At 47.3% G+C, this 24,931-nt stretch overlaps 6 protein-coding genes across 13 annotated transcripts; 3 read left to right on the top strand and 3 right to left on the bottom strand.

The window, feature by feature from the left end:
• The first annotated feature begins 144 nt into the window (after positions 1 to 144).
• On the top strand, positions 145 to 2,936 carry LOC128260865 (AF4/FMR2 family member lilli). The gene is made up of 3 exons (XM_052994148.1): positions 145 to 359; positions 516 to 1,947; positions 2,010 to 2,936. Exons 1-3 carry the CDS (start codon positions 316 to 318, stop codon positions 2,424 to 2,426), a joined length of 1,893 nt encoding a protein of 630 aa, XP_052850108.1. The 5' UTR covers positions 145 to 315; the 3' UTR covers positions 2,427 to 2,936.
• Positions 2,797 to 8,971, bottom strand: LOC128260864 (uncharacterized). Its single transcript, XM_052994147.1, has 9 exons — positions 8,764 to 8,971; positions 7,228 to 8,145; positions 5,962 to 6,380; positions 5,597 to 5,748; positions 5,321 to 5,537; positions 4,910 to 5,260; positions 4,058 to 4,849; positions 3,167 to 3,387; positions 2,797 to 3,111 (listed from the first exon to the last, which is right to left on the bottom strand). Exons 1-9 carry the CDS (start codon positions 8,900 to 8,902, stop codon positions 2,961 to 2,963), a joined length of 3,360 nt encoding a protein of 1,119 aa, XP_052850107.1. The 5' UTR covers positions 8,903 to 8,971; the 3' UTR covers positions 2,797 to 2,960.
• Positions 8,972 to 9,519: 548 nt separating this feature from the next.
• Positions 9,520 to 20,217, bottom strand: LOC128260834 (coronin-7). Of its 7 annotated transcripts, none has more exons than XM_052994098.1 (15): positions 20,179 to 20,217; positions 17,766 to 18,339; positions 16,715 to 16,901; positions 16,086 to 16,642; positions 15,877 to 16,029; positions 15,139 to 15,705; positions 14,210 to 14,393; positions 14,042 to 14,115; positions 13,753 to 13,785; positions 13,501 to 13,673; positions 12,511 to 13,434; positions 12,096 to 12,441; positions 11,896 to 12,031; positions 11,738 to 11,838; positions 9,520 to 11,673 (listed from the first exon to the last, which is right to left on the bottom strand). In XM_052994098.1, the coding sequence occupies exons 2-15, from the start codon at positions 18,072 to 18,074 to the stop codon at positions 11,581 to 11,583; spliced, it is 3,837 nt and encodes a 1,278-aa protein (XP_052850058.1). In that variant the 5' UTR covers positions 18,075 to 18,339; positions 20,179 to 20,217; the 3' UTR covers positions 9,520 to 11,580. The 7 variants fall into 7 exon arrangements, with proteins under 7 accessions (XP_052850058.1, XP_052850056.1, XP_052850055.1 ...); XM_052994096.1 differs by having other exon boundaries at positions 20,138 to 20,212; XM_052994095.1 differs by lacking the exon at positions 20,179 to 20,217 and adding an exon at positions 20,006 to 20,111.
• Positions 20,218 to 20,672: 455 nt separating this feature from the next.
• LOC128260901 (dehydrodolichyl diphosphate synthase complex subunit DHDDS) lies at positions 20,673 to 22,429 on the bottom strand. The gene is made up of 2 exons (XM_052994218.1): positions 21,638 to 22,429; positions 20,673 to 21,219 (listed from the first exon to the last, which is right to left on the bottom strand). The coding sequence occupies exons 1-2, from the start codon at positions 22,292 to 22,294 to the stop codon at positions 20,974 to 20,976; spliced, it is 903 nt and encodes a 300-aa protein (XP_052850178.1). The 5' UTR covers positions 22,295 to 22,429; the 3' UTR covers positions 20,673 to 20,973.
• Positions 22,430 to 22,523: 94 nt separating this feature from the next.
• Positions 22,524 to 23,530, top strand: LOC128260902 (40S ribosomal protein S14a). The gene is made up of 3 exons (XM_052994219.1): positions 22,524 to 22,616; positions 22,855 to 23,116; positions 23,176 to 23,530. The coding sequence occupies exons 2-3, from the start codon at positions 22,880 to 22,882 to the stop codon at positions 23,392 to 23,394; spliced, it is 456 nt and encodes a 151-aa protein (XP_052850179.1). The 5' UTR covers positions 22,524 to 22,616; positions 22,855 to 22,879; the 3' UTR covers positions 23,395 to 23,530.
• A 171-nt stretch (positions 23,531 to 23,701) lies between these two features.
• Positions 23,702 to 24,874, top strand: LOC128260903 (40S ribosomal protein S14a-like). 2 transcript variants are annotated; one of them, XM_052994221.1, is made up of 3 exons: positions 23,702 to 23,786; positions 24,255 to 24,504; positions 24,564 to 24,874. In XM_052994221.1, exons 2-3 carry the CDS (start codon positions 24,268 to 24,270, stop codon positions 24,780 to 24,782), a joined length of 456 nt encoding a protein of 151 aa, XP_052850181.1. In that variant the 5' UTR covers positions 23,702 to 23,786; positions 24,255 to 24,267; the 3' UTR covers positions 24,783 to 24,874. The 2 variants fall into 2 exon arrangements, with proteins under 2 accessions (XP_052850181.1, XP_052850180.1); XM_052994220.1 differs by lacking the exon at positions 23,702 to 23,786 and adding an exon at positions 23,906 to 24,059.
• Positions 24,875 to 24,931: the final 57 nt, after the last annotated feature.

The raw sequence follows: 24,931 nt of genomic DNA, 5'->3' as shown, positions 1-24,931 counted from the left end.
AGAAAGTAGCCAGAACGCAGCTATCGATTTTCGGTGTTATCGGTGTGGGGCTAGGGTTTCGGATCTAGCTAGTTTCTGGCTTGAAATTAGCCAAACCGCAGCTATCGATTTTCGGTGTTATCGGTGTGGGGGTGGTGGATTTTTTTGCCCTCAACGCCGCCTGGCCACACTGAGATTCGCGTGTATGTGTGCATTACGCGTATTATTACGCGAATTAAGAGCGTCGAATTGAAACAAATATTTGGGAGTCGAGCCGGTCGCCAGAGTTCCACGGTTGCCGCCAACGCCGAGCCTAGGTATCCAGCCAACCGGGCCATGTACGCCACGAACAATGGCGGCACGAACAAGGCGCCAAACAGGTAAGTTCTGGCCACAAATCGAGAATCTCGCATTTGCGAGCCCCTCCCCCAAAACAGGCGGTACAGCCGAGATTTTTAATTTGCGCCGCTCCTTTTTGTTTTTGTTTTCGTTTTATGTTTTCCAATTAACCAATGCGGATGGCCAATCCCCGCCAGCAATGCCACCTCCATGTTCGACAACACCATCACAGTGACGCCCATTAAGGTGGAACTGGGCCAGGCGTATGCAAAGTCACAGAATCCTGCGGCGGCGGTGGCCATGCAGCGAAGGACTCCCAATGCAGTGGTGGTCACCACGTCCTCCTCTTCCTCCGCGCAACAACAACAGCAGCAGCAACAACACCAACAACAGCAGCAACAGCATCAGGCGATACCCATGGGCAGTCTGGTATCCAATGCCTGCACCTTGGTTAATCCCAGCATGAGTGTGACGGTGAACACCACCACCACCACCACCGGGAGCACCGCCAAGGAGCCCAAGACCACCAAGGCCACGCGGGCTCAGGTGGCCCGCAAACCGCCGCCCACCATCGACAACTTCTGGCCAAACATTGTAAGCGAGGTGCACGGAATTGGCCAGGTGGATGCCAAGCACCAGGTGCTGCCGCTGGCGCGCATCAAGAAGATCATGAAGCTGGACGAGAATGCCAAGATGATTGCCGGCGAGGCGCCGCTGCTGTTTGCCAAGGCCTGCGAGTACTTCATCCAGGAGCTGACCATGCACGCCTGGGTACACACCGAGGAGAGCCGGCGGCGCACGCTCCAGCGCTCGGACATTGCCCAGGCCATCGCCAACTACGACCAGTTCGACTTCCTCATCGACATTGTGCCGCGCGAGGAGATCAAGCCGTCGTCGGCGCAGAAGGGCAAGGATGGTGGCAGCAGTTCCGGCTCCAGCGGAATGGCCGGTTCGGCCAGCGGCCATGCCGCCTCCACGTCCAACTCAGCCACCTCCAATGCGGCCGCCTCCGTGGCTGGCACTGCTTCCGCCACGGGCAACTTTGTAGCCAGTGGATCCAATGTACCTGCGGCGACGGCTGGCGGCCTCAAGCTGGACACCACGGGCACAGCACCAGCCGCGGAGGTGCTCGGCTTTAGCACCGTCAATCCGGATATCTTCTCAGCGCAACTGCAGCAGCAGCAACAACAGCAGCAGCAGCAACATGCCGCCCAACAGCAGCAGCAACAACAGCAGCAGCAGCATCACCAAGCGCATCCTCAGCAAGTACAGATCATTCAGCAGGGCGCCGGTGGTCAGCAGTTGCAGTACTTCATCGCGCTGCCCGGCCAGCAGGCGGCGCAGCTCGTCCAGCAGGTGCAACAGCAGCCGCAGCCCGCCCAGAACCATCTGCCCAACAGCCTGGGCATCAACATAGTCTCGGCCCAGCAACCCACGCAGCAGTTGATCCTCACCGCCGGTCCCAATGGCCAGCTGACCGCCACGCCAGCGCCGCAAACGGCCGCTCAGCAGCAGACGGCCCTGCTCCAGAATCTCGCCCAGCAGCAACAGCAGCACCAGCAACAACAGCAGCAGATCCAGCTTCTCCAGCAAGTGGTGACGCCCACCGGCGAGCTGACTAATGTACCGGTGTGTATTCTTTAGGCTTTTTGTTGGAGAAACACTCATTGAGATGGCTGCTCTTCTTTCAGATCGCCATCAATGCCAACCACTTGCATCTACTGCAGCGGCTGCAAATGCAACAGCAGCAGCAACAACAGCAGCAGCAACAGCAGCAGCAGCAACAACAGGTCATCATCCCCACCCAGCTGCTGACGGCGCAGCAACTGCTGCAGTTAGGCGCAGCACCCACGGTGGCGCATCAGCAGCAGCAACAGCAGCAGCAGCAAGTCCAGGTGCAAGTCCAGCAGCAGCATGCCAATCTCAGCCAGGGCAACGCCAGCGCAGTGGCCAGTGGCACGCCGATCTTCATCAACTCGACCATGTCCAGTGCCCAGGCGGCTACGCAGGTTCAGCAGCAGGCGGCGCAACAGCAGCAACAGCAGCAGCAGGTGCAAACGATCTCCACGATGTCCGCGGATCGCACACTAACCGGCGGATTTCGGTAAAAGAGAGAACGGGAGAGAACTCAATCCGAACGGACGGTCAGTTGGCAATCATATCGAAGCATCGGGAGGCATTGGAATCGGGAATCGGAAATCGGGCATTGGCAACAACGGGCATTGATTGCGCCATCCCCTGTCATCCAGCACAATGTATAATATTATAGTTTACGTAGGTGTATACCATTGTATATCGGAGGAGATTATATATAGCTAGTGTCTAAGACGTAGGCATCATGTGTGTAGAAAAGATTTCTCAATTGTAATTTATTGCTGTCCCCAATGGCTGCAGGTTTCACCTCCTTCAAAAAAGAAAACACCGCCACATCCACCACCTCTTTTAAACCTAGCACTTAGAGAGAGAATATTGGGAACCTTAGTGTACGACGCGGATGCCACCGATCCAAAGCATAACCCAGCGTTTCGTGTGGCATCCGCGGTTTATTATGTATTTGTACTTCTAACTAAGCTAAGCTCTGATAAACAATTATAAGCCACCAAGGACTATGTGCCAGACACTATCTGCGTTCTGTTCTGCGTTCACTTTCTGGCCAGGATCTTGTTGATGTCCTGCAGCTCGCGGGTGCTCCACGGTTCCAGGGGATCGGGCGGCGACTGCGTCTTCCGGGCGTAAGCCGATCGTCCCCGTTGGTTGCGCTCCTCCGCATCATCGCTCTGCTCTGGCGAAACTCTGTGGGCCGGAGGTTAAGGATTAGGGAGATGCAATTGGGGCTACTACTACTCACTTGTTCCGACGACGAACGCGAGCGCTTTTGGCGCGACGCGCAGCCTCATCCTGCGCTGGCTGGCACTTGCGCAGATGGAACTGCTTCATGGTGGCGTGCACCTCCTCCGCCGTGGGCAGATCCTCGCTGTCCTGGCCCCCATTGCCGTCCTCGGTCTCCACCTCGGCCTCCTGCTCGATGGTCAGCACCTCCTCCGCCACAGCCTCATCAAAGTGGAAGCCCTGGAGGATTAAGGGTAGTAACTCTTGCACTAAAACATACAGTTGCGGTCAACATAATAATGGTGGGAGAACACAAAGAGCTCAAAAGGCATAGAACCACTTTTCTATATATATTTTGAAAATATAGTTTTTTTTTATTTACAAATTGTGGCCTAAAAACCTTTGATATTATTTTTGTTTTAATTGTAGTAAACAATTTAATGACAATTTAAAAAATAGTTCTAAATCGTCGTTCATCTGCACTTTGTAATAAAAAAAAAAAAATTTTAATATCCCATTTTTTCTTAAATTACAAATTTAAAAACATTTTTTTGTATATATTTTTAGTTTCATATTATACCTTTGCTAATGTGGATTTTTATATTAACCCCAATTAGTTTATAGCACTATGGTCCCAGTCATTAACAGTGACATAATAAAATCATTTATTAATTGTTTATAAAATAAACAAAAGTACTCAAAAAAAATATTATATTATTTGCGATATTTCTCGAATAACTTTGTTTCTGCAGCATTTTTGATGATATTATTCTGTTAGCTTATTTAATAAGTTAGTTTTGAAATAAATTTATAAAACTTTAAAACTATTTTTGATTGAAAACTACTATTATTTTTCCCGCAACTGTAAGTGGTTTTTTCAATATATTAAAAGTGTTCCAGCTCCACTCACCGTGTCCACGTCCAGACCTGGTGGTGCCCACACCGAGGACATGGGCTGGAACTGGCCATGGCTGTGACCCTCGTCGAGACCCGGCTGTTCCCGCCGTATGTCTGCCTTGGACAGGGCGTTATGCGTCCGTTTGGCCAGCGAGAGCTTGCCCAGAATGGGCCCACCGCTGTCGCTCTCCTCCGTCTCCACCTCGGCCAGCATGGCCATGAACTCCTCCAGCTTCTTGGGGTCGACGATGTCCTTGGGGTCCTGGAACAGGTTACTCAAGTTGGACATTGGCAGGGGCATGGCCATTAGGTCGGGAGGAGGAGCAGCTGCAGCAGCAGCAGCAGCAGCAGGAACAGTAGCTGGGGGCGCGGCAGGCAATGGATCCATCATCTTGACCACCGGCTGCTGTGGCTGCGTCTTCATTGTCTGCTCCACCAAATCAAAGGCCTTGTTGGCCAGCTGCTGCAGTCCGGCAAAGTAGTGGGGATCATGGGTCTCCGGTCGCTGGTCCGACATCATGATCAGCTCCCTGAAGGGATCCGGAGCTGGCGGAGCGGGCGGTGGAGCTGTCACGGCGGTGCGCAGGACAAGCCCATTGGAGGAGGCCGGATCGTTGGCGAAGGTCAGCATGTCCATGGCGTTGGTGAAGTCCGAGTCGGTGTGCAGGTTGTAGGGATCCTTGAGCTTCTGCTTGGCCACCTTCACGGGACTGGAGATGGAGGCACGTCCCCACATGAGTCGACGCATCTCCTCGCCGGTCATGCCGCGCTTCTTCAGTGCCGTCAGCGTCACACGACCCACACGCTGTCAGGGATTGGTCCAGAAACGTATGAAAAATGGAAGCACTGCAGCCACTCTACCCACCTTCCAGTTGGAGACGGCTCCCTTGCGCTGCTTGGCCCGCGTCTTGCTCTTGCTCTTGATCACCATCACGCCGCGCACCTCGAATCCCGAATCGTCGGACGGACCCAGCGGAATGGAATAGGCCTCCAGGTAGCCCTTGGCATCCGCCTGCGGCACGGCCCGCTCCAAGGTGACCACGATCTTGGCCCACTGCTTCATCCACTCCTTCTCCGACTGCTCGATGACGGTCACATAGGTGTTGCCCATCATGGCGATCAACATGTTCAGCAACAGGATGGGCACAAAGATCATGAAGATGACGAACACGGTCTTCGAGAGATTCGGATAGGTGGTCTGATTCAGATCTGGATACTATCGGAGAAAATCGTATGCATACAAGAGGTAGATATCTAGTTAAGGGGGGATACCTACATTATAATCGCCCAAAGTGGTCTGGAACAGGGCCATCCAGGTGCTGGTGTAGGTGTTGAACATGGTGGACTGCACCTGGGGATGTCCCTTGTACAGGAAGTAGAAGGCCTGCGAGAAGCCACACAGCACAATGCAATAGATTATGCCGAAGGTGAACATGTCGCCCGTGATCATGGAATAGATCATGGTCACAAAGGGACCCGTCAACCGAATGGCCCTGCAATCGTCATTCGGGATGGGTAAAAAACGCTTTCAGTGGAAACTTGGTAATCTCACCCCGCAAAGAACATTAGAAGGAACCAGGAGCCCGGTACAGCAAAGATCAGGATAGCCTCCTCGGTATCGGTGTCACCAATCAGGCGAAACGGAATGCAGGCCAGGATCAGCAGGTTGGAGAACAGGAAAATCGCCTTAGCCGGCGCATGGGACTGTAAGGTTAAGGCCAAATAAAATATTATAGAAATCGCTTTTCATAAATAAATCATAAAACCAAGTTTTTCAACAAAGGCAACAGTACGTATGAGTGATATACTTCGAATACAATGCAACTTAAAAAATTTAATTTCTATTCATAATAAATAACAAAAAAAATGAATTCATTCATTCTTGGATATAATAGAAAGTGGTACTGAGATCCTCACCAGCTGCTTAAGAAATGCGGATAGTCCTTGGTTCTTGATCTCGTCGCCCTGCTGAAAGACGACGTAACTCAGGACTCCTGCCAGGGTGGCGAACTCGGCACAATAACGCGCCACCGTTTGGGCATTGTAGTCGCCATCAGTTCCCTCGCCCGGCTCCACATCCTGCAGAGCGGCCGCCAGCGGATCAGATCCCTCCGAGTCATCGCCCTCGGCCTCGCCATCGTGGGCGGGTCGCAGGTAAACGGACACGGACAGGCACAGCAGATGGGTGGACAGGATGAGCAGGCGCTTCAGGAACTGGTTCTGCGCAAAGGTCTTCCACTTCTCCTCCAACAGGCGCTGGATGATGCCGCCGTCCAACATGTCCAGATGCTCCGGTTTGGTTCCATTCAGGATGATAAACAATGCCGAATTCCAGTCTGTTTTGAAATAGGTATAGTTTGAAGTTTTATTTTCAACAACATTTTAATTGAAGTACTTTATTTATATCAATTGATATCGACATAGGTATATATAGCATCTTCAGATAAGATATGCAGTATATTTTCAATAACTCCTATGAGATACAAGAAATTTTTAAATTTACATGCCATATCTATAATCAAAATAAATAATTTGTAAGTATTAATTCCAAATATAGAAATATCAAATATGTCTATAATATGATCAATAATTCTTATGAGAAACAAGTAAAATAAGTATGAGTAAAGTAAAAACAAATAATCTGTATGTAATAATGTCAAATCCTTAAGGTTCTTTCTACGATATCTACATACAAATCTAAAAGTTTCTGAAAAGAAATTAATATCAATGTAAAAAAATATTGTGATCAATAACTATAACTATAAGGTACGAAATATAGAAAATATAGAATATAGTCTGTACGTAATAACGCCAAATCTTTTAAGTTCTTTCGACAATATCTAAATATATAGCAAGTTCGGTAAGAAATGCATACTATGTTCAGTAATTCCTATGAGTTGTAAGTAAAGTAAAGTAAATAAAAATGAAAATAATGAGTAAGTAAATAATAATTTCAAATTCTTAAAATTCTTTAGACAATATCTACATAATTTTTAGAAACCAAATTCAAAATATGAGTTGTATTTTTAATGAGATATAGTTCATTTGTATTTATCTATAAAAAAAATAATAGTCTGTAAGTAATAATGGTATCTACATACACATAAAGCAACTTTAGATAGGATCAATTTGTAATTATACGTGTCAAGTCTATAAGTCTATTTCCACATTCACTGTACTCACTGGTCCTTCCGTCCGGCAAAAGGGTGTCCAGCGCATTAAGGGGATATCCTGAGCAGGTGATGTTGCTGTACCGCCAGAACTCGCGGGCGGAGAGCTCCAACATCTCGCGGAAGACCTCGGCCCGGCCCAGCTTGCAGGCCAGGGTCAGGGGCGTCAGGCCCGTCTGGTTGACAATGCCATTCTTGGCCGGGGTCTTCGGATGTCGCAGGGCGTAGCCGAACATGTCCAGCTTGTCGCACACCACCACCATGTGCAGGATCATGTTGCCGAAGGAGTCCTGGGCATCCGGATCGGAGCCGCAGTCCACCAGCAGGTTGTAGACACTCTCGTTGGCACAGCAGGCGGCCCAGGCCAGCGGATATTCGCCCATGTAGGCCAGTCCCTCGTAGTCGGTGCTCTTGGCCGGATGCGCCCGCTGCTGGTCGCGTGGCAGAAAGAAGCTGCCGATGGCCCGCTGATTGATGTCCGCTCCGGCCTCGATGAGGTCCGCCACCAGCTCATTGTTGCTGTATGCAATCGACAGGTGCAGCGCACTGGCGCCCAGATACTCCTCGCCCTCCATCACGTCCAGCGCCAGGTTGGGGAACACGCGGAGCAGTACGCGCGCCAGCTTCGTGTGCACCTTGGAGTCGCAGATGATCAGCACGTGGAGCAGGCTCTCGCCCAGGGCGCCGCGGTACTGCATCTGCCAGCAGGCCTTGTGGTCCTCCCACTTGCCCAGCGGATCGTGGATGGACAGCGACGCCTCGATCGGGATGGTCACCTCGGTGTGGTCGCGGTACTTCCAGCGCAGGAACTCCGCCCGGTTAATCACCTGGCCCTTACCGTCGTTGTACATGAACACGCCGAACTGCTCGCGGATCAGCTGCTCCACGGCAATCAGTCCGCCCGAGTTAATGGCGTCGATGAGGTCACCACCTGGCCGAGATGGGCTTATTAATCTGGGGTTTCTCATGTATCTAATTTCATGTTTTTATTGTCAACAATAATGATGTTTCAACCTTTAACCACTATCTTTTCAAATGGATTGGGGTCACCAAGTCTATCTTAGGCACATTATAAATTGTGCCAATATATACACCTTTATTCTAAAATTTAGAAAAAATTTACCCATATGAAAAAACAATTGTTATGCATTTTATAAAAGTTTTAAAAGGTATACAAATTTAAATCGGTATAGTTATAGACTCTGAGAGTTCAATCTCTGACAATTACTAATACGAAAATGGGGAAAAAAATGTTTGAACGTTAATATGGACCAATTTTAATGCAGATTACAATAAAATTATTAGATAATCAAGCCACTAGTATTATTAGGTTTGCCATCTTTGGTAAAGTGGAGATTTTGGGTCAATTTTTCCGAAACCATTATTGAAATCGACGTAGACAATTAGATAACTAAACCCTAAACTTATCCAAACTCTATTAATCCAAATTTGATATGGCAAACCTTTCCATTAGCCTTAATGACAATGGATCGGGGTCACCAAATCCCATCTTCAGTGCATCCCAACCATGGCCACATTGAGTACTTACCCCTTTTGTAGTCAGCCAGCTTGTAGAGCAGACACTTGCAGGCGGTGGCCGAGGACTGCGAGATGACGGCATCCAGAATGGCCCCGGGTTTCATCTCCGGTGCCTTCTTGCGCAGGCATTTCTTCAGCAGGAACTTCATTTTCGCCGCCTGGACTCCAATCCGTGCTCTGCCTTCAACTGGCCCTTTTTGGGAAAGTGCGCACCACAACCTTCCTCAGCTTGTTTGTTCGATGACGATGATGATATTAAAAGCTGGAAAGACAACACGTTGGTTGTCCTGGTGACCACCTGGCCAATCCAATCAGAGCTAACCACTGCCTCAGACCAACAAACTCGAAAGCTTATGATTTCAGCTAGATGATAGCTTAAATTGTGACCTAAATATTTTGAAATATTTAATTATATATCGGGTGTAGTTAAGAACACAAAAAACTCAAGAAAAAACACTTGCTTTTATTTATATTTTCAGTTTGTTTTTTATTGAAATATGTATATAAATATATTTTTGCCTTCATTATTATTATTGTAATTATAACTTAGTGCTAGAGTATCGGATGGGGGGTTATCGGATATACTCGTACTGTAAAATAAATTGTATAAATAATGTGTATGCTTCTGATTCCGATTCTGCTGCTGCTGCTGCTTCTACTTTTTCTCAATCCATCCTTTCTACTTTCTGCTTACACTCGTACTCGTACACTTAATCGCTTCGATATCCACTGTAAATCTTGAATCAATCAATCAATCAATCAATCGTTTATCATCGTATTATATATCGCTTGAAGTTGTATTTTCGTATATTGGTATTGTTATAGATATATATAAATATAAATATAAATAAGAGAGACGTTCGAAAATCGTAATCGAATATGGCTAATAAATACAGAATGACATAATATCTGCGGGCTGACGGTCGGTTCAGGGGATTGGAATTGGAGATGGGTTTTCTTTTTTTTTTTGGACATAGGATCTCAATCGATCCCTTGCCAACCTCTTGAAATTCATCTTTTTTTTTTGGGATAATATCTGACATAAGTACTAGTAATGGGGGCGGGGCAGATCAGATCAGTTAAGATCAGAATGTTTAGCAAATACTTGTCTGTCAGTCGTTCCATGGCGTTTGGAGTTAAATGCAACTTGGACTTCGATTTGGAATTGCTGGAATTGGCTTTGCGACGTATATATGCCTATAACTATGCGTATGGTATATATATATATATATATATCTGTATAATAGAACCTTGTCTAGCACAATATTGCCCGTTACCCGAGAATTGGTTGTTGGTCTGTTTTGAAAGATTTAAATTTGAATTTGCCACGCTATTCGCCCTTTGTGGTTTGGATCAGTCGTTTTTAGCCAGGAGTTCGAGTCTTGGCCTGTTTAGTTACGATTGGTATACAAAATATATAATATATCATGTATATGTGTAAATGTATAATTCTATTGCAAGTACAAAACGTTATTGCCTATGGGTATGCTACTCGAGTTACGTTCTATTGCCTTTCCGTTTACAAAACGTATTACAAACGTTTTCAATGGCAACTTATTACTCTCCCCTTTCTAATTTTCCACATTTTCTTTCCTCTTTTCTTTTTTTTTAATAATATTTTGCGTTAGTAGGGGATATTTGGGGGGCAGGAGGATTCTGAGGATGGAGATGGGCAGCTGGGCAACTGACCCATCCGCTGTTCAAGTCTTTTCGTTATACATTTTGGAATTGTTTTTTGCATGTCTTTTCAGTTTGATTCGGCTGTTGCAGTATGTTTGATTTACGCATTATACAGTACAAAAATTGTCTGGCTTGATTGTAATTATCAGCAATATTTTTTTTTTTTTTTTTTTGGCTACAGTCTATATGTTTTAGGGAATGAATGGCGGTTCTCGAGGGGATCGAGCGATGCGAAAGACTAGAAGAGATGTTTCTGGGGAGGGCGGGGACATCATCGGCTCGATTTGGGCGGGTTTATCTTGGGATAATGGGTTGGAATGGAGTGGGCTGGTAGAAAGTGGATGAAATTATGTGAAAGATCAGGGACAAACAGACAAAGACACACACACACTCCCTCTCTCTCTCACTCATTCATTGGCATGCAAACATGAAACAAACTGAGAGGGAAAAACAATACACAATACATATGTAAAAGAAGTATCAGCTAAAAGTCCTTCTCCCCACTTTTCCTATATGGCCACACAATCTGGAGGACACAGGAGAACCCAGGAAATTAATCGTAAGTGTAAACACCTAAATAGGCTAAACTAATTTTGGACTAACTACTTAAATAGCACACAAAAAACACGAACATATATGTATATGGGTAAATCAAAAATTAAAAAAACACTCACATAAAGTACAAAAAAAACCTCACACAAAAATAAACGTTAAACAAAACGAACAAAACTGGCTTATGATGTGTAATTTGGCAATTATTGAGCAACTGCAGTGATTGGCGGAGAAGCGAGGAACTGAATGCAGGGGATGATGATGGTGATGATGGTGATGGTGATGAATTGTCAATGATGAATGATGAGTGAGGGATGAGGGTGTGTGTACTTGAGTGTGGGGATACGGATACTGTGTTAGTTTTTTACTTTCGGCTTTACTACGAGTTTTCTATATAGGCTCGAGCCACAAGTCTATATATATATATATATATATATATATGTTTGTCGAGCATATTTAGCTTTTTGCTGTTTGCTGTCTTGTCATGATGCCGCGTCATGTCTAGATTGGTAAAAAAAATTACGCCCCTTGATTAAACGCTAAATTGTGAACTGATTTCCATGGTTCATGTCCGCCGCAGACGCTGGCTACACTGCTACTCCTGCCACTCGTTCTCGTCCACGCCCTCCATGTCGTCCTGCTCCAGCTTGGTGGTGAACTCCATGCGCGCACTAACCGATTTCTGGATCTGTAAGGGGACCACTGACATATAGCACTGCATACAGGCGGCCATGAGGATTGTTTAAGCTCACCTCCTGTTGTTTGTTGATCTCGTACTCGGACTTCTGACCACCGAACTGGGCATGATCGGGCTTCTTGATGGGCTGCGCTGGCACTTGCTGTATGGAAGATACTGCAACAGGGATGCCCGTCAGTAATCAGTCGGGGGTTTGTAATCCGAAACACTCACATGTCTCCATGCCCTCTGGCTTGAGGCTGACCTTGGGTGCCGCCTTGTCGTTGCTGGCAAACCAATCTTCGGCGCTTAGCGTGGCGCTCCAGGTGATGCGTGTGGGTGGGAACAGGTCGTCTTGGAACAGCTCGCTCTGCGCCAAGAAAGAAACTCAATTAGAATCAATACATCCTTAAGGTCATAAGCCAAAAACCCACCTTAATGCGGGGCACTGTGAAACTGAGGGGCTCAATGGTGGTATTGGTCAGCCTATAGGCCTTCGAGAACTCCACGCTGGCCACGTCGCAGTGGTTCTTGGTGAGGAAGCTGAGGCCCTGGTGCAGAGAGGTGCAGCGATGGTGCGACAGCGGGCAGATGTACGGCTCCTCGTCGGTGATCTCGTAGCAGTAGATGGTCGAGTCGCCCTTGCCCGTGACAAACAGAGTGGAGCTGTCCTCGTCGTAGAAGGGGATCAGTATCGAGGGGGACACATCCAAACTGGCCGTGTTCAATGGCGCCGACAGCTTTTGAGCATTGTACACGCTAATCTGTCGCTCCGAAACCCTAAAAAATAATTTAAAAAAACCCCAGTCAGATCTTCATGCGCTAAGCAATGGTTCACTAATATCCTACTTATCAAAGCCAGTGCAGACGATGTAATGCCCCTCGAGCGCCCAGGTGATCCGAGCTCCGCGTGTGCCCACTGGTCCATTGCCCTCCCGTATGGGCGTCTCCGATTTCCTCGGATTGTACACCCTGATCTTGCCATCTTTGCACACGGTGGCGCCCAGCCGGCCGCAGGGACTCCAGGCAAAGTCGAAGATCTGATCCGTGTGGCCAGACAGCGAGCACTTCTCGCTCATGGTGCGCAAGTCCCACAGCTTGATGGTCATGTCGTAGCTGGCGGTGAGCAGAACATCAGCGGCCAGCGGGTGGAAGCGTATAAAGTAGATCTTGTCCAGGTGAGCGGTCAGCTCGCCGGCCGGTGTGTTTGTCGGCTCACTCAATCCACCGGCTTCAATGTGCCAGAGCTTGACGATGCCATCGTCGCAGGCCACGGCCAGTCGCTGGGCATCGAAGGGATCCCACTGGAAGTCCATGATGTTGCTGCCGTTCACGAGCGAGGGAATGACGCCATCGGGCAGCCGGCCCGGTCGGCTCAACTCGAAGATGGCTATCTTGCCGCCGGGTCCCGAAAGCGGCACTGCAACGCGCTCCTGGTTGGCGTGGAAGCCATTGCATTCGCCCGGTATCTGGCGGCTCAGGTTGCGCAAGTTCTCGATGTGCGTGGACTTGTGGCCGGGAGTGCCCTTCAAGTGACGGAACTTGGACACCTTGCCGAAGACGGTGGAGGTGCGCTTGGTGCTGGCGGCACTGAAGGCCGTCTCCGTGGCCGATTTCTTAAGTCCAGCCCCGTTTCCTCGGCGATGCTCCTCCATGAGCTTGCCCTCCGGCACCGAAATGCGCTTGGTGTCGATCACGTTGCCCTGCTGCTGCTGCTGCGCCTGCTGCTGTTGGCTGGGCTTTAGTGGCTCCACCTTGGAGTGCTCGCGACGTCTGCGGTTTGGAGAGAGGCAAAGGGTAAGTGAATGAAATTGATTGCGCTCGGAAGGTCCCACTCACAATGGCACTGGCGACTGGGGCTTCTCGTCCACCTGACTCTTGGATCGATTCTCATATATACGCCGGCGCTCGGCAAAGCTGCTCCGGGAGGAGGAGAACCGTCGTAGGTCCGCATCCGTGCGATCCTCGCCCTCCGTGGAGTTCTCCGACGACTCCGAGTTCTGCTCGAATATCTAAGAACGATTGGAGAAATTCAAGAAAAGAGATTAGTGTTTGCTTGGATAGTCCAGTTTGGGTAACCCTTTAGCAGACCTTGTCGGATGATTCATCATCGTCAGCCGAGGACTACACAGTTGTTATAGTAGTTCCCATTACAGATGTGGCCGTAGTTGAAGTACAGAAGAGTAAGTTTTGTTTTTTTTTTTTAGGGGTTAGTTGGAAGTGGTCGGAATCGGGATCGGAATCGGGAACGTTTCAAAATTAGTTAGGCGAAAGGGGGCGAATTTTGTTGTTGGCACAGGCATGTAAAAGAGGGCGAGCAGAACGTTATAGTAGAATAGGAGTGGATTATATAGAAGCGGCATTCGTAGAGCGGACTTACCTTGCGACGCTCCGAAGTGGTCAGCGATTTCTGGACTCCATTGCCGGCCACCGCGGGTTCTCTTTCGTGCTTCTCTGCAATGGCCATGGCAATAGCAATGGCAATTGGCAATGGAAATGAAAGTAAATAATTAGCAATATGGCAAACAAGTTTCCCAAGTCCCCTTACTTTTGATTTCGATTTCCACAATGAGATCCGGTTTGGCCCCCTGGGCGGGTGTCATCTCCACTGCGCTGTCCTGGCCCACGTTCGAGATATTCTCATGGGATCCCGGTGCCAGGGGCACGGCGAAAACCTTGTCGAACGACACGTCACCTGTGGTGCTGGAGAAGGGCTTCGGACCCAGACGTGGCTGTGGATCAATACAATATTTTGTTAGACAACATCGCAACAATAGGTTTTAATGAAAAACTGATAAAGTAGCCCCTAGGAAAATACAAAGTTTCTCATAAAAATAAAAACTGAGAAAAGCTACAAATAGCCTGGGCAAACAATCAATATCTTAAGAAACTGAAAATGTGTCAATAAGAAAACAAAATTAACTGAAAACATAATCCCTACTCGTTTTACAAGGAAAACAAACTTCAAACCATCTGTAATTGAATAAAATAGCCTATCAAAAGCGCAGAAATATGAAACAAATGTTGATTGAGTTGTTTTGATTATTGGCAAAAGCAAATAAATATACATTTTCGTGTGCTGTGCCTACAAATAATAAAAACAAATGGAATACAGTAGCTAAAACGTAAAAGTAAGAATGGGTTCCTTTCGCAATCATAATATGAATGCTGCAAAGTAATCAAAACATACAAACAATATACAAAACAGCTGTGTAACTAATTGTCTACAAAACAAAAATAAACAAATGTAAAACGAGAACTAATTTTCTGTTTTTTTTTTTTTTTTGTAAGAAGAAACAAGAACTTGTGTTTGATAACTCTGGTTACTAAACAAAATGAAACCTAATTGAAACCAAATCAATGAAAAATGTGGCATAACAATAAATCATTAGAATATCAACACAAAACCTTAAACAAAAGTAACAAACAAACAACAGAAGTGGCTAGGAGTGGATTATGTTGTGGTGGTGACGGCACCTTGTAGGCGGACGCAGCGGTGGTGCGTGGCCTCGGGCGGGGCGTGGTGGTGCTGCTGCTTTCCCCAGCGGAGTCGCTGGCCTCCGGCAGGGAATTGTTGCGCGAGGTGCGCGGCATGGGCTTCGGCGGCGAGTGGCTGCCGCTGGCCGAGTGGTTGTCCAGTCCCCCGGACGAGGAGACCTCCTCGCTGCTGCCCGTCGAATGCTCCTGCTCGGTGGGCGACTCCTTATCATCCTCCTGGGACTGGGCGTGGGCATGGCCATGGGCATGGGCCTTTTCCTTCTCCGAATCCACCTTGTATTTGGCTTCGAATTTGCGTATGAGCTCACTGCACTCGCCATCCGGCTGGGATTGCGACTGCGAGGGTGTGCTCTTCTTGCCATTGCTCTCGCTGCTGTTGTCATTGCCGTTCTTTTCCTCAAAGTTATTGCCCTTGTTCAGCATCACAAAGTGCTCGTTATCGTTGCGCTTGGCCTGCTGATTGGGAATCGGCTTGCCGGTGGTGTTGCTCTTGGCCCGTTGATTCTCCAGGTTCTTGACGAAATCGCTAAGGTTGCCGCGATGAATCTACATTGATGGCCAAAGGAGGGTTAACGAATCACCTAACAAAAGCTGACTATAGAAACCCTAGCTAATTTAAACTTTAAAGCCTTTTTTAAGTCCTCTTTGTTGACTGAAATACCCTTAGACTCTATAAGTCAGGGTATAAAAAATCCCCTTTATGGAAATATAACTTACGATAATGGGCTCATCTCCATGCTCGCGCTTGGCAGGATCGAGGCTCATCTTGGGCACCGCCTGGTTGCTGCCATCCAGCCATTCGCCGGCCACCAGCTCCGTCTTGTAGCCAGTGGTCTCCGGGTAGAGATCGGCATGGAAATCCCGATATGTCTGAAGAGTAATCCGATTATGGTTTGCCTTTAGTTTAAGGGGACCCGAATACACACCTTTCTGGGCACCTGGTACATGATGGGAATGACCATGTTTGAGGTCAGTTGCAGCACTCGATTGACCTCTGCCTCCATGACTTTGAGTGCCCGCTTGGGCACCAAACAAGCTCCCTTCGTCTGCTCGCCGGTGTGTCGCAGTCCCTCAATCAAATACGGATCCTTGTCCGTAATCTCCAAATAGTTTATAGTCGTGTCACCCTTTCCGGCAAGGAAAAGCATATTGGTATCCGGATCGAAGAGTGGCATGAGAATGCCCGTTGAGCAGTCCAGTTCGAGAGTCTTCTCCGGCGTGTTGAAGTTGCGCACATCACGAATGATCACCTGACGCAGTCGGGCCGCATCGAAGCCGGTTGTTAGGATGCGCTGCTGATTGCCCAGCCACACAACCCGTGAATCCTTGATGCTCTGGTGCGATTCGGCAGTCAGCTGGATGGGTGAACCGGCAGCTCGGGGATCGAAGATTCGCACGCACTTGTCCTTGCAGCTGGTGGCCAAAACGGAACCGTCCTCGCGCCAACTAGCCGACTGTATCACCTCGGGGTGTTCATTGTTCGCTGTTCGCGGAGAAAATAAGTTGGAGTTAGTTGAAGTTTGTTTTAAATGAGCAGCAGGAGCTGTTGACTCACAGAAGATCTCCTTCTGGGTGCTGAGATCAAAGAGTGCCACGCAACCGGCGGCTGTGGAGTACATCAAGCCATCGGCCGTTGGATGGAAGCCCACCGTCTCGACGCGTCGCTGCTTGTGTGAGAAGATAGCCTCCGGATCGGAAAGGGACTGTTCTAGACCTTTTTCCGGTATGTGCCAGATCTTAACCTGCGGATGACAATTAGAGTTGGCCGATTAGCAGGGGAAGTTATCCCTATTCGTCACAATCTATTTCCAATACTATCAAATTTGTGACTAATTTGATATGACTGCCTTGACTTTATGGTTTGTGGTTTCTGCGGCGTTATCGCTTTGAATAAACATTATTGTTCTCTAATAGTTATCAATATGTTTGAACAAAAATTTGTAATTTCTCAAATAAAGCTTAAAGATATTAAAAAAAGGAAAAAGACACAAAAGTGAGACACACTGGAATAATTTGTTAATTTTGTTTGGTTCTATGCATTTAGCAACAAATTAGGATAAAAGCATTTCTTGTACTTATCATGTAGAGAAGCAATATATGACCTAATACATTAAATATGTACCACATTATTCTATACATACATATAGAACAGCAAATTGAATTAAATTTTTTTAAATTATGTATGAATTTGAATTGAGTTAAAATTTTTATTTAAATTAATAAAATGTAACATTTTAAAAGTAAAGTTCAAAATAAATAGAAATCAAAAAGTACCATGGTTAAGGAAAATGAATTATAGTTATCTCAAATATCTAATGGATATTCTTGAAAAGTAAATGAAAGATAGGGAACAGAAAGTATAAGTTATTGATGGTTCACATTTCAATGGAACTAAGTACATACGATTATTTCAGATAAAAAAAAAAATGTATTTTAAATAATCAAAAATATTCGAATACGAATAGCCAGTTTTTATCAGGCTTATATTTTGGAAATTATGGACTCAGAGACCAAGTTTCCTGATGACAGGAAGAGATGGGAAGTAGGAGGTTTTTGGGGCTTAAATTTTAAGAGGCTTTCCCGAATCTATGTCCCAAAGTCCTTACCAGACAATCCTGCGAGGCGGTGGCCAGCAGGCCGTCGTGAAAGGGCGAGAACTTGAGGTCCGTCACTGTGTCCGTGTGGCCGTGGAGCAGCGGCATGGTCTTGCTTTTGCGACCGCAGTCGTCCAGCGGCAGGACCGCCACGCTGGAGCCGGTGTGCTCCCAGTTGAAGGCCATAAAGGCGCCGGAGGCGGCGATGTTGTTGCCGTACGTCTGGTAGCTGCCCACGCAAATCTCGCGAACGCAGGCCTCCGCCTTGGGCACAATGGGTGCGGCATTTTTGTACTTAGAAGCCTTGAATCGCCAGGCCATGGTTGGCTAGTTGGTAGAAATGGGCTTCGATCCGATCCGATGTGATTGTGATCCGATGCGGTGTGCGTCTCTGGCGGATGTGGATGTGAATGTGGATATGGTTGGTCGACGGTCGTTGGTCGAGTGGATTGGATTGGATGATGTTCTCTGGCCGAGTGTCACTTGTCGATTGTTGATTGTCGCTAGTCCGGTGGCTAGAGTGGCTCCCTCTCGTTCGCTCCAGTCGCTGCTCTCTTTAGCTCTCCTTCGCCTCTCCGTTTCGTTTCTGGAAAATGGCAAACAAGTCCGTATAAGTACATATATCACTTGGGCGCGGGGGACATTCCACAGTTTGTTATCGGTTTGCCGCTCCTGACTCATCGTCATCCGATAAGGCAAACAATAGGCGATATTAAATAAACACAACAAAAATAAAATAGAGATGCACTTGCTATTGCGACGATACGACAATTGAAAAGAGAAAGCTGGACAAGAATGGTGTCCACTGAAGCCGGATGAGCCCCACCAACACTGGCGCACTCGCTGCGGCGTATATGTGTGTGTGTTTGTATGTCAATGTTTGTTTGTACAACAGGAAAGGCGAAGAAAAACACTGGACAAAAATTGTGCGATCCGGCAGCAAGGGTTAGTATGCCACACCTACGGGTTAGCGAGCGATCCTTGTAAAACCAAATACTGAGCTCTCTCTAAATTGCAAACAGTTTACTAAGTACACTTTGTATTGGAGAGTAAATTGATTAGCTTTTTTACTTTAAGTGAGCCCCGTAATTTTCCAAGTGCACTTTGCAGAAAGGAAACGCGAGGAAAAACACTTGGCAAAAATGGGAACACAAGCATTACAATCCAACCAGCGGTAAGGGTTAATATGCCACACCTAAGGGCTAACGATCCTTATGATAAATGTTATGAAGAGATTTACACACCTATCTTGAAGTCCATAGGTAAATACAGTAAACACTGTATCGAGTGAACAAAAAATTATGATAATTTAGAAATTTTCCTTAGCATACCAAATCAAATTTAAGATTTTTTTGCAATTTTAATCATATTTTTTTTTTATTTATTCTTTTTTTTTGTTACTCTTCGAGTCCGCACTGTAATTTTCCAAGTGCAGTAAGCAAAAATCGAGAGAGAGGTGGAGAGAGAGCATGCGCCAATTCAACTGTTTCTGTTTGTTAGAAAGCGGCAAAACAAATGACCACTGGGGGAAAAGGAGGCGCACAGGGGTGGGGCCGGGGCGGAAAAGCAGGTATTGGCCAGCCACCAGGTAATGGGGTCAAGTGATTTAGAAAAACCGAGTCCAACACAAAAATCAGAGGCAAGCGATGTTACAAAGTGAGAGCAATACAGGGACAGGTGCAACCTGCAGGCTGCTAACGGTGAACGTTTTGCGGCGTGGGAGAGCAGAACGAAAAGGAGCGGCATCCCTCTCCTCTCTTTCTCGCTTGGTTGGGGGTGGCTAAAAGCAAGCCGGCTTGCTTTTTTGTTGTTTTCACCCACTAAACACACACATACACAAATATATGCACTCCTGGTGGTTGGTTTTTGGTCACGTTGTTGTTGTTGTCGCTACTTATATGCATTTATTGACATTTTCTTCGCGTTTTCCTACTTTTTTTTTGCATATATTGCAAACGATTATTGGGTGTTACTTTCTTGTTGCGTGCAATTAATTAAAAAGGGGCGATTTTCTTTTTTTTAGTTCCTGATTTGATTTTTTCTCGATTTTCCTTTTCCTTATTTCTGCAGCACACACCCTAGCGCCGGCAGAAGTAAAAGAGGAAGAAGCTCAAGCGGCGGCAATGACAATGACTACTACAAATGTAACAACAAAGGGTGCGGGGGTGGGGGCGGCAACTACAACAACAAAAACTGTGCAAAGGCGACGCCGCTTTTTATGGGCAAACAAAGGAGCAGTTTTGCACGCACACCAACACACATGAAAGTTGCAGAACTGCAACTGCACACACACACGAAAACACGCCGCAAACACACGCGCGAGACGGCAATAAAAGTGCCGAAAATAGTTTATTAAAAACGAATCCTGTTTGCAATTTAATTACCAATGCAATCAATAAAATAAACTATGCGAGATCAACTCAACCTTTTCTTTTTATCGATTGCACAGTTGCATCTCGATATCGATTGCATTTTACGATAGGCCTCTGGGAATTTGCATTATAATATCGATATAAATTTTTATATATAATTTGTTTAAACTTCAATTAATTTTGAGTTTGCATAGTGTATCCTTTTTTCTTTTGTTTTAAGGTGCTTATTTAAAACTATCGGATGGAAGGCTGCCAGGTACCGTTGATCTGGCAACGCCTGTGCAAGTGCTGCCACTATGTATTACCACCAGTCGGTTTGGCGGCTTATTTAAATTTACATCCGCAAACCGAAAAAATATCTCCGATTGCGCCGTGTCAGAACTATATACACATATATATACAACCAGATCCGGTCCCATTTGTAAGGTTTTCTCTAAAATTGTCAAACACTTGTCTTTTGAGATTTATCCATTTGAAATTGATATATTTTAGAATGGTAATCTTATCAAAAAATCATTTTTCCCCACCCAGTTAAAACAATTTCTCGTTCAATTTCATAATTTACTAATCAAACGGAAGGCAAACACTTTATGGTACTTATTATATAACTGAAAATTGCAAATAAGCTATATAAGCGCACAAATCGGCCACAAACCAGTTGGATGTCTTCAACAAGTGCAACTAAGTGAAGACATTTCGTAGGTAACACATATTGAAATGTGAAAGCCTGGCGAAGTAGGCTGCAAGTCCGTCGCAGCCGTGCGTATATGTATATGGTATTTACACGAATTTATTCCCCACTCATATTACAAACATTCACAGGCAGAAATCGGAGGGAGCTAAGGACGTTAGTTGGCGGCCAGTCGGACGAGCAGTTTCCGCCGGTCCTCGTCGATGGTGGCCAGGAATTTCAGCACCCGCTCGCTGTAGAAGTCGCTCGTCTTGGCCAGCTGAACGCTCTGCATCCTCTCCGCCCGCCGGAAGTCCTCCAGCTGCCAGCGGTCGCGCTGATAGGCCAGAATGCTGGCCAGGAAGTGCCAGAACGTGATCTGCGGCCACAGGACGTTGCTAAAGTACAGCACGGAGGTGCTCAGCTGGAAATGGTGGGAATATAAGGTTGATAAGGTATATTTAAAAATCAAAGATGGATGGAGCTCTTAAATTGTGCATTCATTTCTGGTGCTAGCCACCTTTATTGTCTGTGCTTAAAAGCCGACTTTTAAAACATCGTTTTAAAAATAAAAAAATTCAAAATAATATATCAAAATGAATAAACAATGATAAGGGCTTCTTACCAAACGAACTAAATGCATGGAAAAGGAAATGGATTGTGTTGGTCCTAAAATAAAGTCTCTTGGCAAATAATCTGGCATTTCATTAGCATCAAAACTAAGTAGCTCATTAGGAATTCAAGCAATTGTTAATTTGTTAATACAATACAAGAACTCTGTCATAAAAAGCAATCAAATAATGGCTACACAAGCTAAATGGAGTGGGGAAGTCCAAACGCACCTGCCACATCATGAAGTCGCTCAGCCTGGTCTCGCCGGAGGTGCGGAACACCAGATCCGGTGGCGGCGAATGCCGTGTGTAGAGGCACTCCGCCAGCAGTCGCTCGCTTATGTCCTCGGCGGCCAGATCCCGGCAGCCGTGCCGCAGAACCGTATCCACGGCCTGCGTAATCTCGTCCCGCGACGTATAGGCAAAGGCCACGTTAAGGAAGAGCTTGTCATTGCGCTCCGTGCTGAGCATGGCCGAGGCCACCAGCTTCTGCAGGTCCAGCGGCAGCAGTTCGATGTTGCCGATGACCCGGATGCGGATGCCATGCTCGTCCAGGCGGGCCGTCTCCTCCAGCAGGCGGGCGAACTTCTCGCGGGCCAGGTTGAAGAGACCTTCGACCTCCTCGCTGGAGCGCTTGAAGTTCTCGATGCTGAAGGCAAAGGTGGTCACCTCGCGGACGCCGATGTCCAGGCACCAGCGCAGGCAATCGGCCAGCTTCTCGAAGCCCCGCGAGTGGCCCTCGATCTTATCTATCTGCTGCGAGCGGGCGAACCGCCGATTGCCGTCCATCACGAAGGCGACGTGGTGCGGAATATGGCCGCAGGCGCGCAGCGTCCGCATCGCGAACCGCTCCGTCCAGGTGTACTTGTAGTCGGAGACCCACGACATGGCCGCTTGGCTGGGACTTTTGCTCGTTCGTTTGCAATTGGATGTATTTATGTTATTTATTTACTTTGTTTTTTTTTTTTTTTGGGTGTCTTGTGATTGCAGCCCGAACTCAAACCATTTGACCGGTGTGGCCAGTTCTTACTTCCTTAATAAACACCAAATATAACCTTAGCACATGCACAAACCTATGACAGTAGTACGGCAACCACCCGCACCCGATACACCTATCGAATAACTATCGCCGGATTTTGGGCAACTCAGCAACCCTGTCATTTTGACAGCTACGACAGCCTTCTTTTTTGATATCCGGTTCACGCAAGTGGTTCGTTCTTAACTTTTGCCCCTCAATTTTTTGTTAAAATCCCGGATTTGAGCCCTTTTGAGACCCCAAAATGTGTTCCGCTCAAGCGGGCTCAATGGGCCGACTGAAAACCATTGAAAAGCTGCCCGGCAGCACGTTTTTTTTTACGTTTTTTGTTTTGTTTGTGCGCACGCCATTGTTTTTGTTTGTGTGAAAGGCCAGTGTGGTATAAATGTGCGTTCCCTTGCTATTCCCGCAGTTGCTGATCGACAAACAACCCCAGAATGGCACCCAGGAAGGCTAAGGTTCAGAAGGAGGAGGTCCAGGTCCAGCTGGGACCCCAGGTCCGCGACGGCGAGATCGTCTTCGGAGTGGCCCACATCTACGCCAGCTTCAACGACACTTTCGTGCACGTTACGGATTTGTCTGGCCGTGAAACCATTGCCCGTGTCACCGGAGGCATGAAGGTGAAGGCCGATCGTGACGAGGCTTCGCCCTACGCCGCTATGTTGGCTGCCCAGGTGAGTTACCCTTGATTTATCACCCGCAACAAGGTGTAACCCATTGTGATCCCCTCCAGGATGTAGCCGAGAAGTGCAAGACGCTGGGCATCACCGCCCTGCACATCAAGCTGCGTGCCACTGGCGGCAACAAGACCAAGACCCCCGGACCCGGCGCCCAGTCCGCTCTGCGTGCCCTGGCCCGTTCTTCCATGAAGATTGGCCGCATCGAGGACGTGACCCCCATCCCATCGGACTCTACCCGCAGGAAGGGCGGTCGCCGTGGTCGTCGTCTGTAAATGGCCAAATGGAGGAATTCGGAAGGCAGGTGGAGTCCCTGTTTTTGGTCTACTACTGCATTTGTGTATATGACAAGAAGGATATTCTGTTTGTGTGCATAGGTGCACTGTAATAAACCAGGAAATATGATGTAAATGATTACAAGACAATTTTGCATGTTTTTGGTTCTATTTTGGGTTGCTTAGACAGAGTAATAAGTGCAAAATTAAGGTTTTTGGCGAAATGTTTACAAATACTGCCCGTTTTAAGCCGCCAGAGATGCCACACGTTTGTGCCGACTCTGCGCAGTGGCAGCCCGATAGGCCCGCAAAAGCAGCCCTGCCTCCGATAACTATCGCCTCAGCAGCTGTGCTGGTTTTGCTTTCTTTTTTCGTATCCGGTTCACGAATTGGTTCGTTGCAATTTTCTTCTCTTTTTATTTTTGTGATTTTAATGCAATTTGCGAATTGAGTGACAAGAACGGAACAATGTCGCAACTAGTGCAATCGACGCAGATCTTCAAAAGGCGACAGGCCAATGCAGCTACATTAATTTCCATGCCCACCTCTAGTGCCTCTTCCTCTTTCTTTTCCGCTTCTCATCCGGAGAAACGTGGTCTTAACTGGCAATTTAAAATTTAGTCGCCAAAAACGATTTAGCGTGTTAAACTTTGCTTACTCAATTGGTTGGTTTATTCTCTCCCAGTTACTTTTGTAATTTTATTGAATTTCGGCAAATTGCTCGGCAAAAATATGAGATATAGACAATTCTCCTTGGCACAGTGTGCATGCGGCAGAATTAATTTGTTTCTGTTTTTTTTTTTTGTTGATTTTGTGACTAAAGCCGGCATTTAAACAAAATGTTTTTCTGTCCATTCCAGTTGCTGATCCAGAATGGCTCCCAGGAAGGCTAAAGTTCAGAAGGAGGAGGTGCAGGTCCAGCTGGGACCCCAGGTTCGCGAGGGCGAGGTCGTCTTCGGAGTTGCCCACATCTACGCCAGCTTTAACGACACCTTCGTGCACGTTACGGATTTGTCTGGCCGTGAAACCATTGCCCGTGTCACCGGAGGCATGAAGGTGAAGGCCGATCGTGACGAGGCTTCGCCCTACGCCGCTATGTTGGCTGCCCAGGTGAGTTACCCTTGATTTATCACCCGCAACAAGGTGTAACCCATTGTGATCCCCTCCAGGACGTGGCTGAGAAGTGCAAGCTGCTGGGAATCACTGCCCTGAACATCAAGCTGCGCGCCACCGGCGGCAACAAGACCAAGACCCCCGGACCCGGTGCTCAGTCCGCTCTGCGTGCCCTGGCCCGTTCGTCCATGAAGATTGGCCGCATCGAGGACGTGACCCCCATCCCCTCGGACTCCACCCGCAGGAAGGGCGGTCGCCGTGGTCGTCGTCTGTAAAAATGTACGCCTGATTGTTTTGGCCATGCGTTATTTTTTATACTATGAAATACAGCATAAATATAGAATAAAAAATGGAAATGCAGTGGAAATGGCTTGTTTTGGTTGCCCTCAGGTGTGTTCTTTGACCAGTGGCAACATTCGCGGCT

This window comes from Drosophila gunungcola, assembly GCF_025200985.1.
Source record: "Drosophila gunungcola strain Sukarami chromosome X unlocalized genomic scaffold, Dgunungcola_SK_2 000043F, whole genome shotgun sequence".
In the NCBI taxonomy this organism is placed as follows: Eukaryota; Metazoa; Arthropoda; class Insecta; order Diptera; family Drosophilidae; genus Drosophila; species Drosophila gunungcola.
The sequence above is the reverse complement of the archived record's forward strand: the minus strand, read 5'-3'. Positions and strand labels throughout refer to the sequence as shown.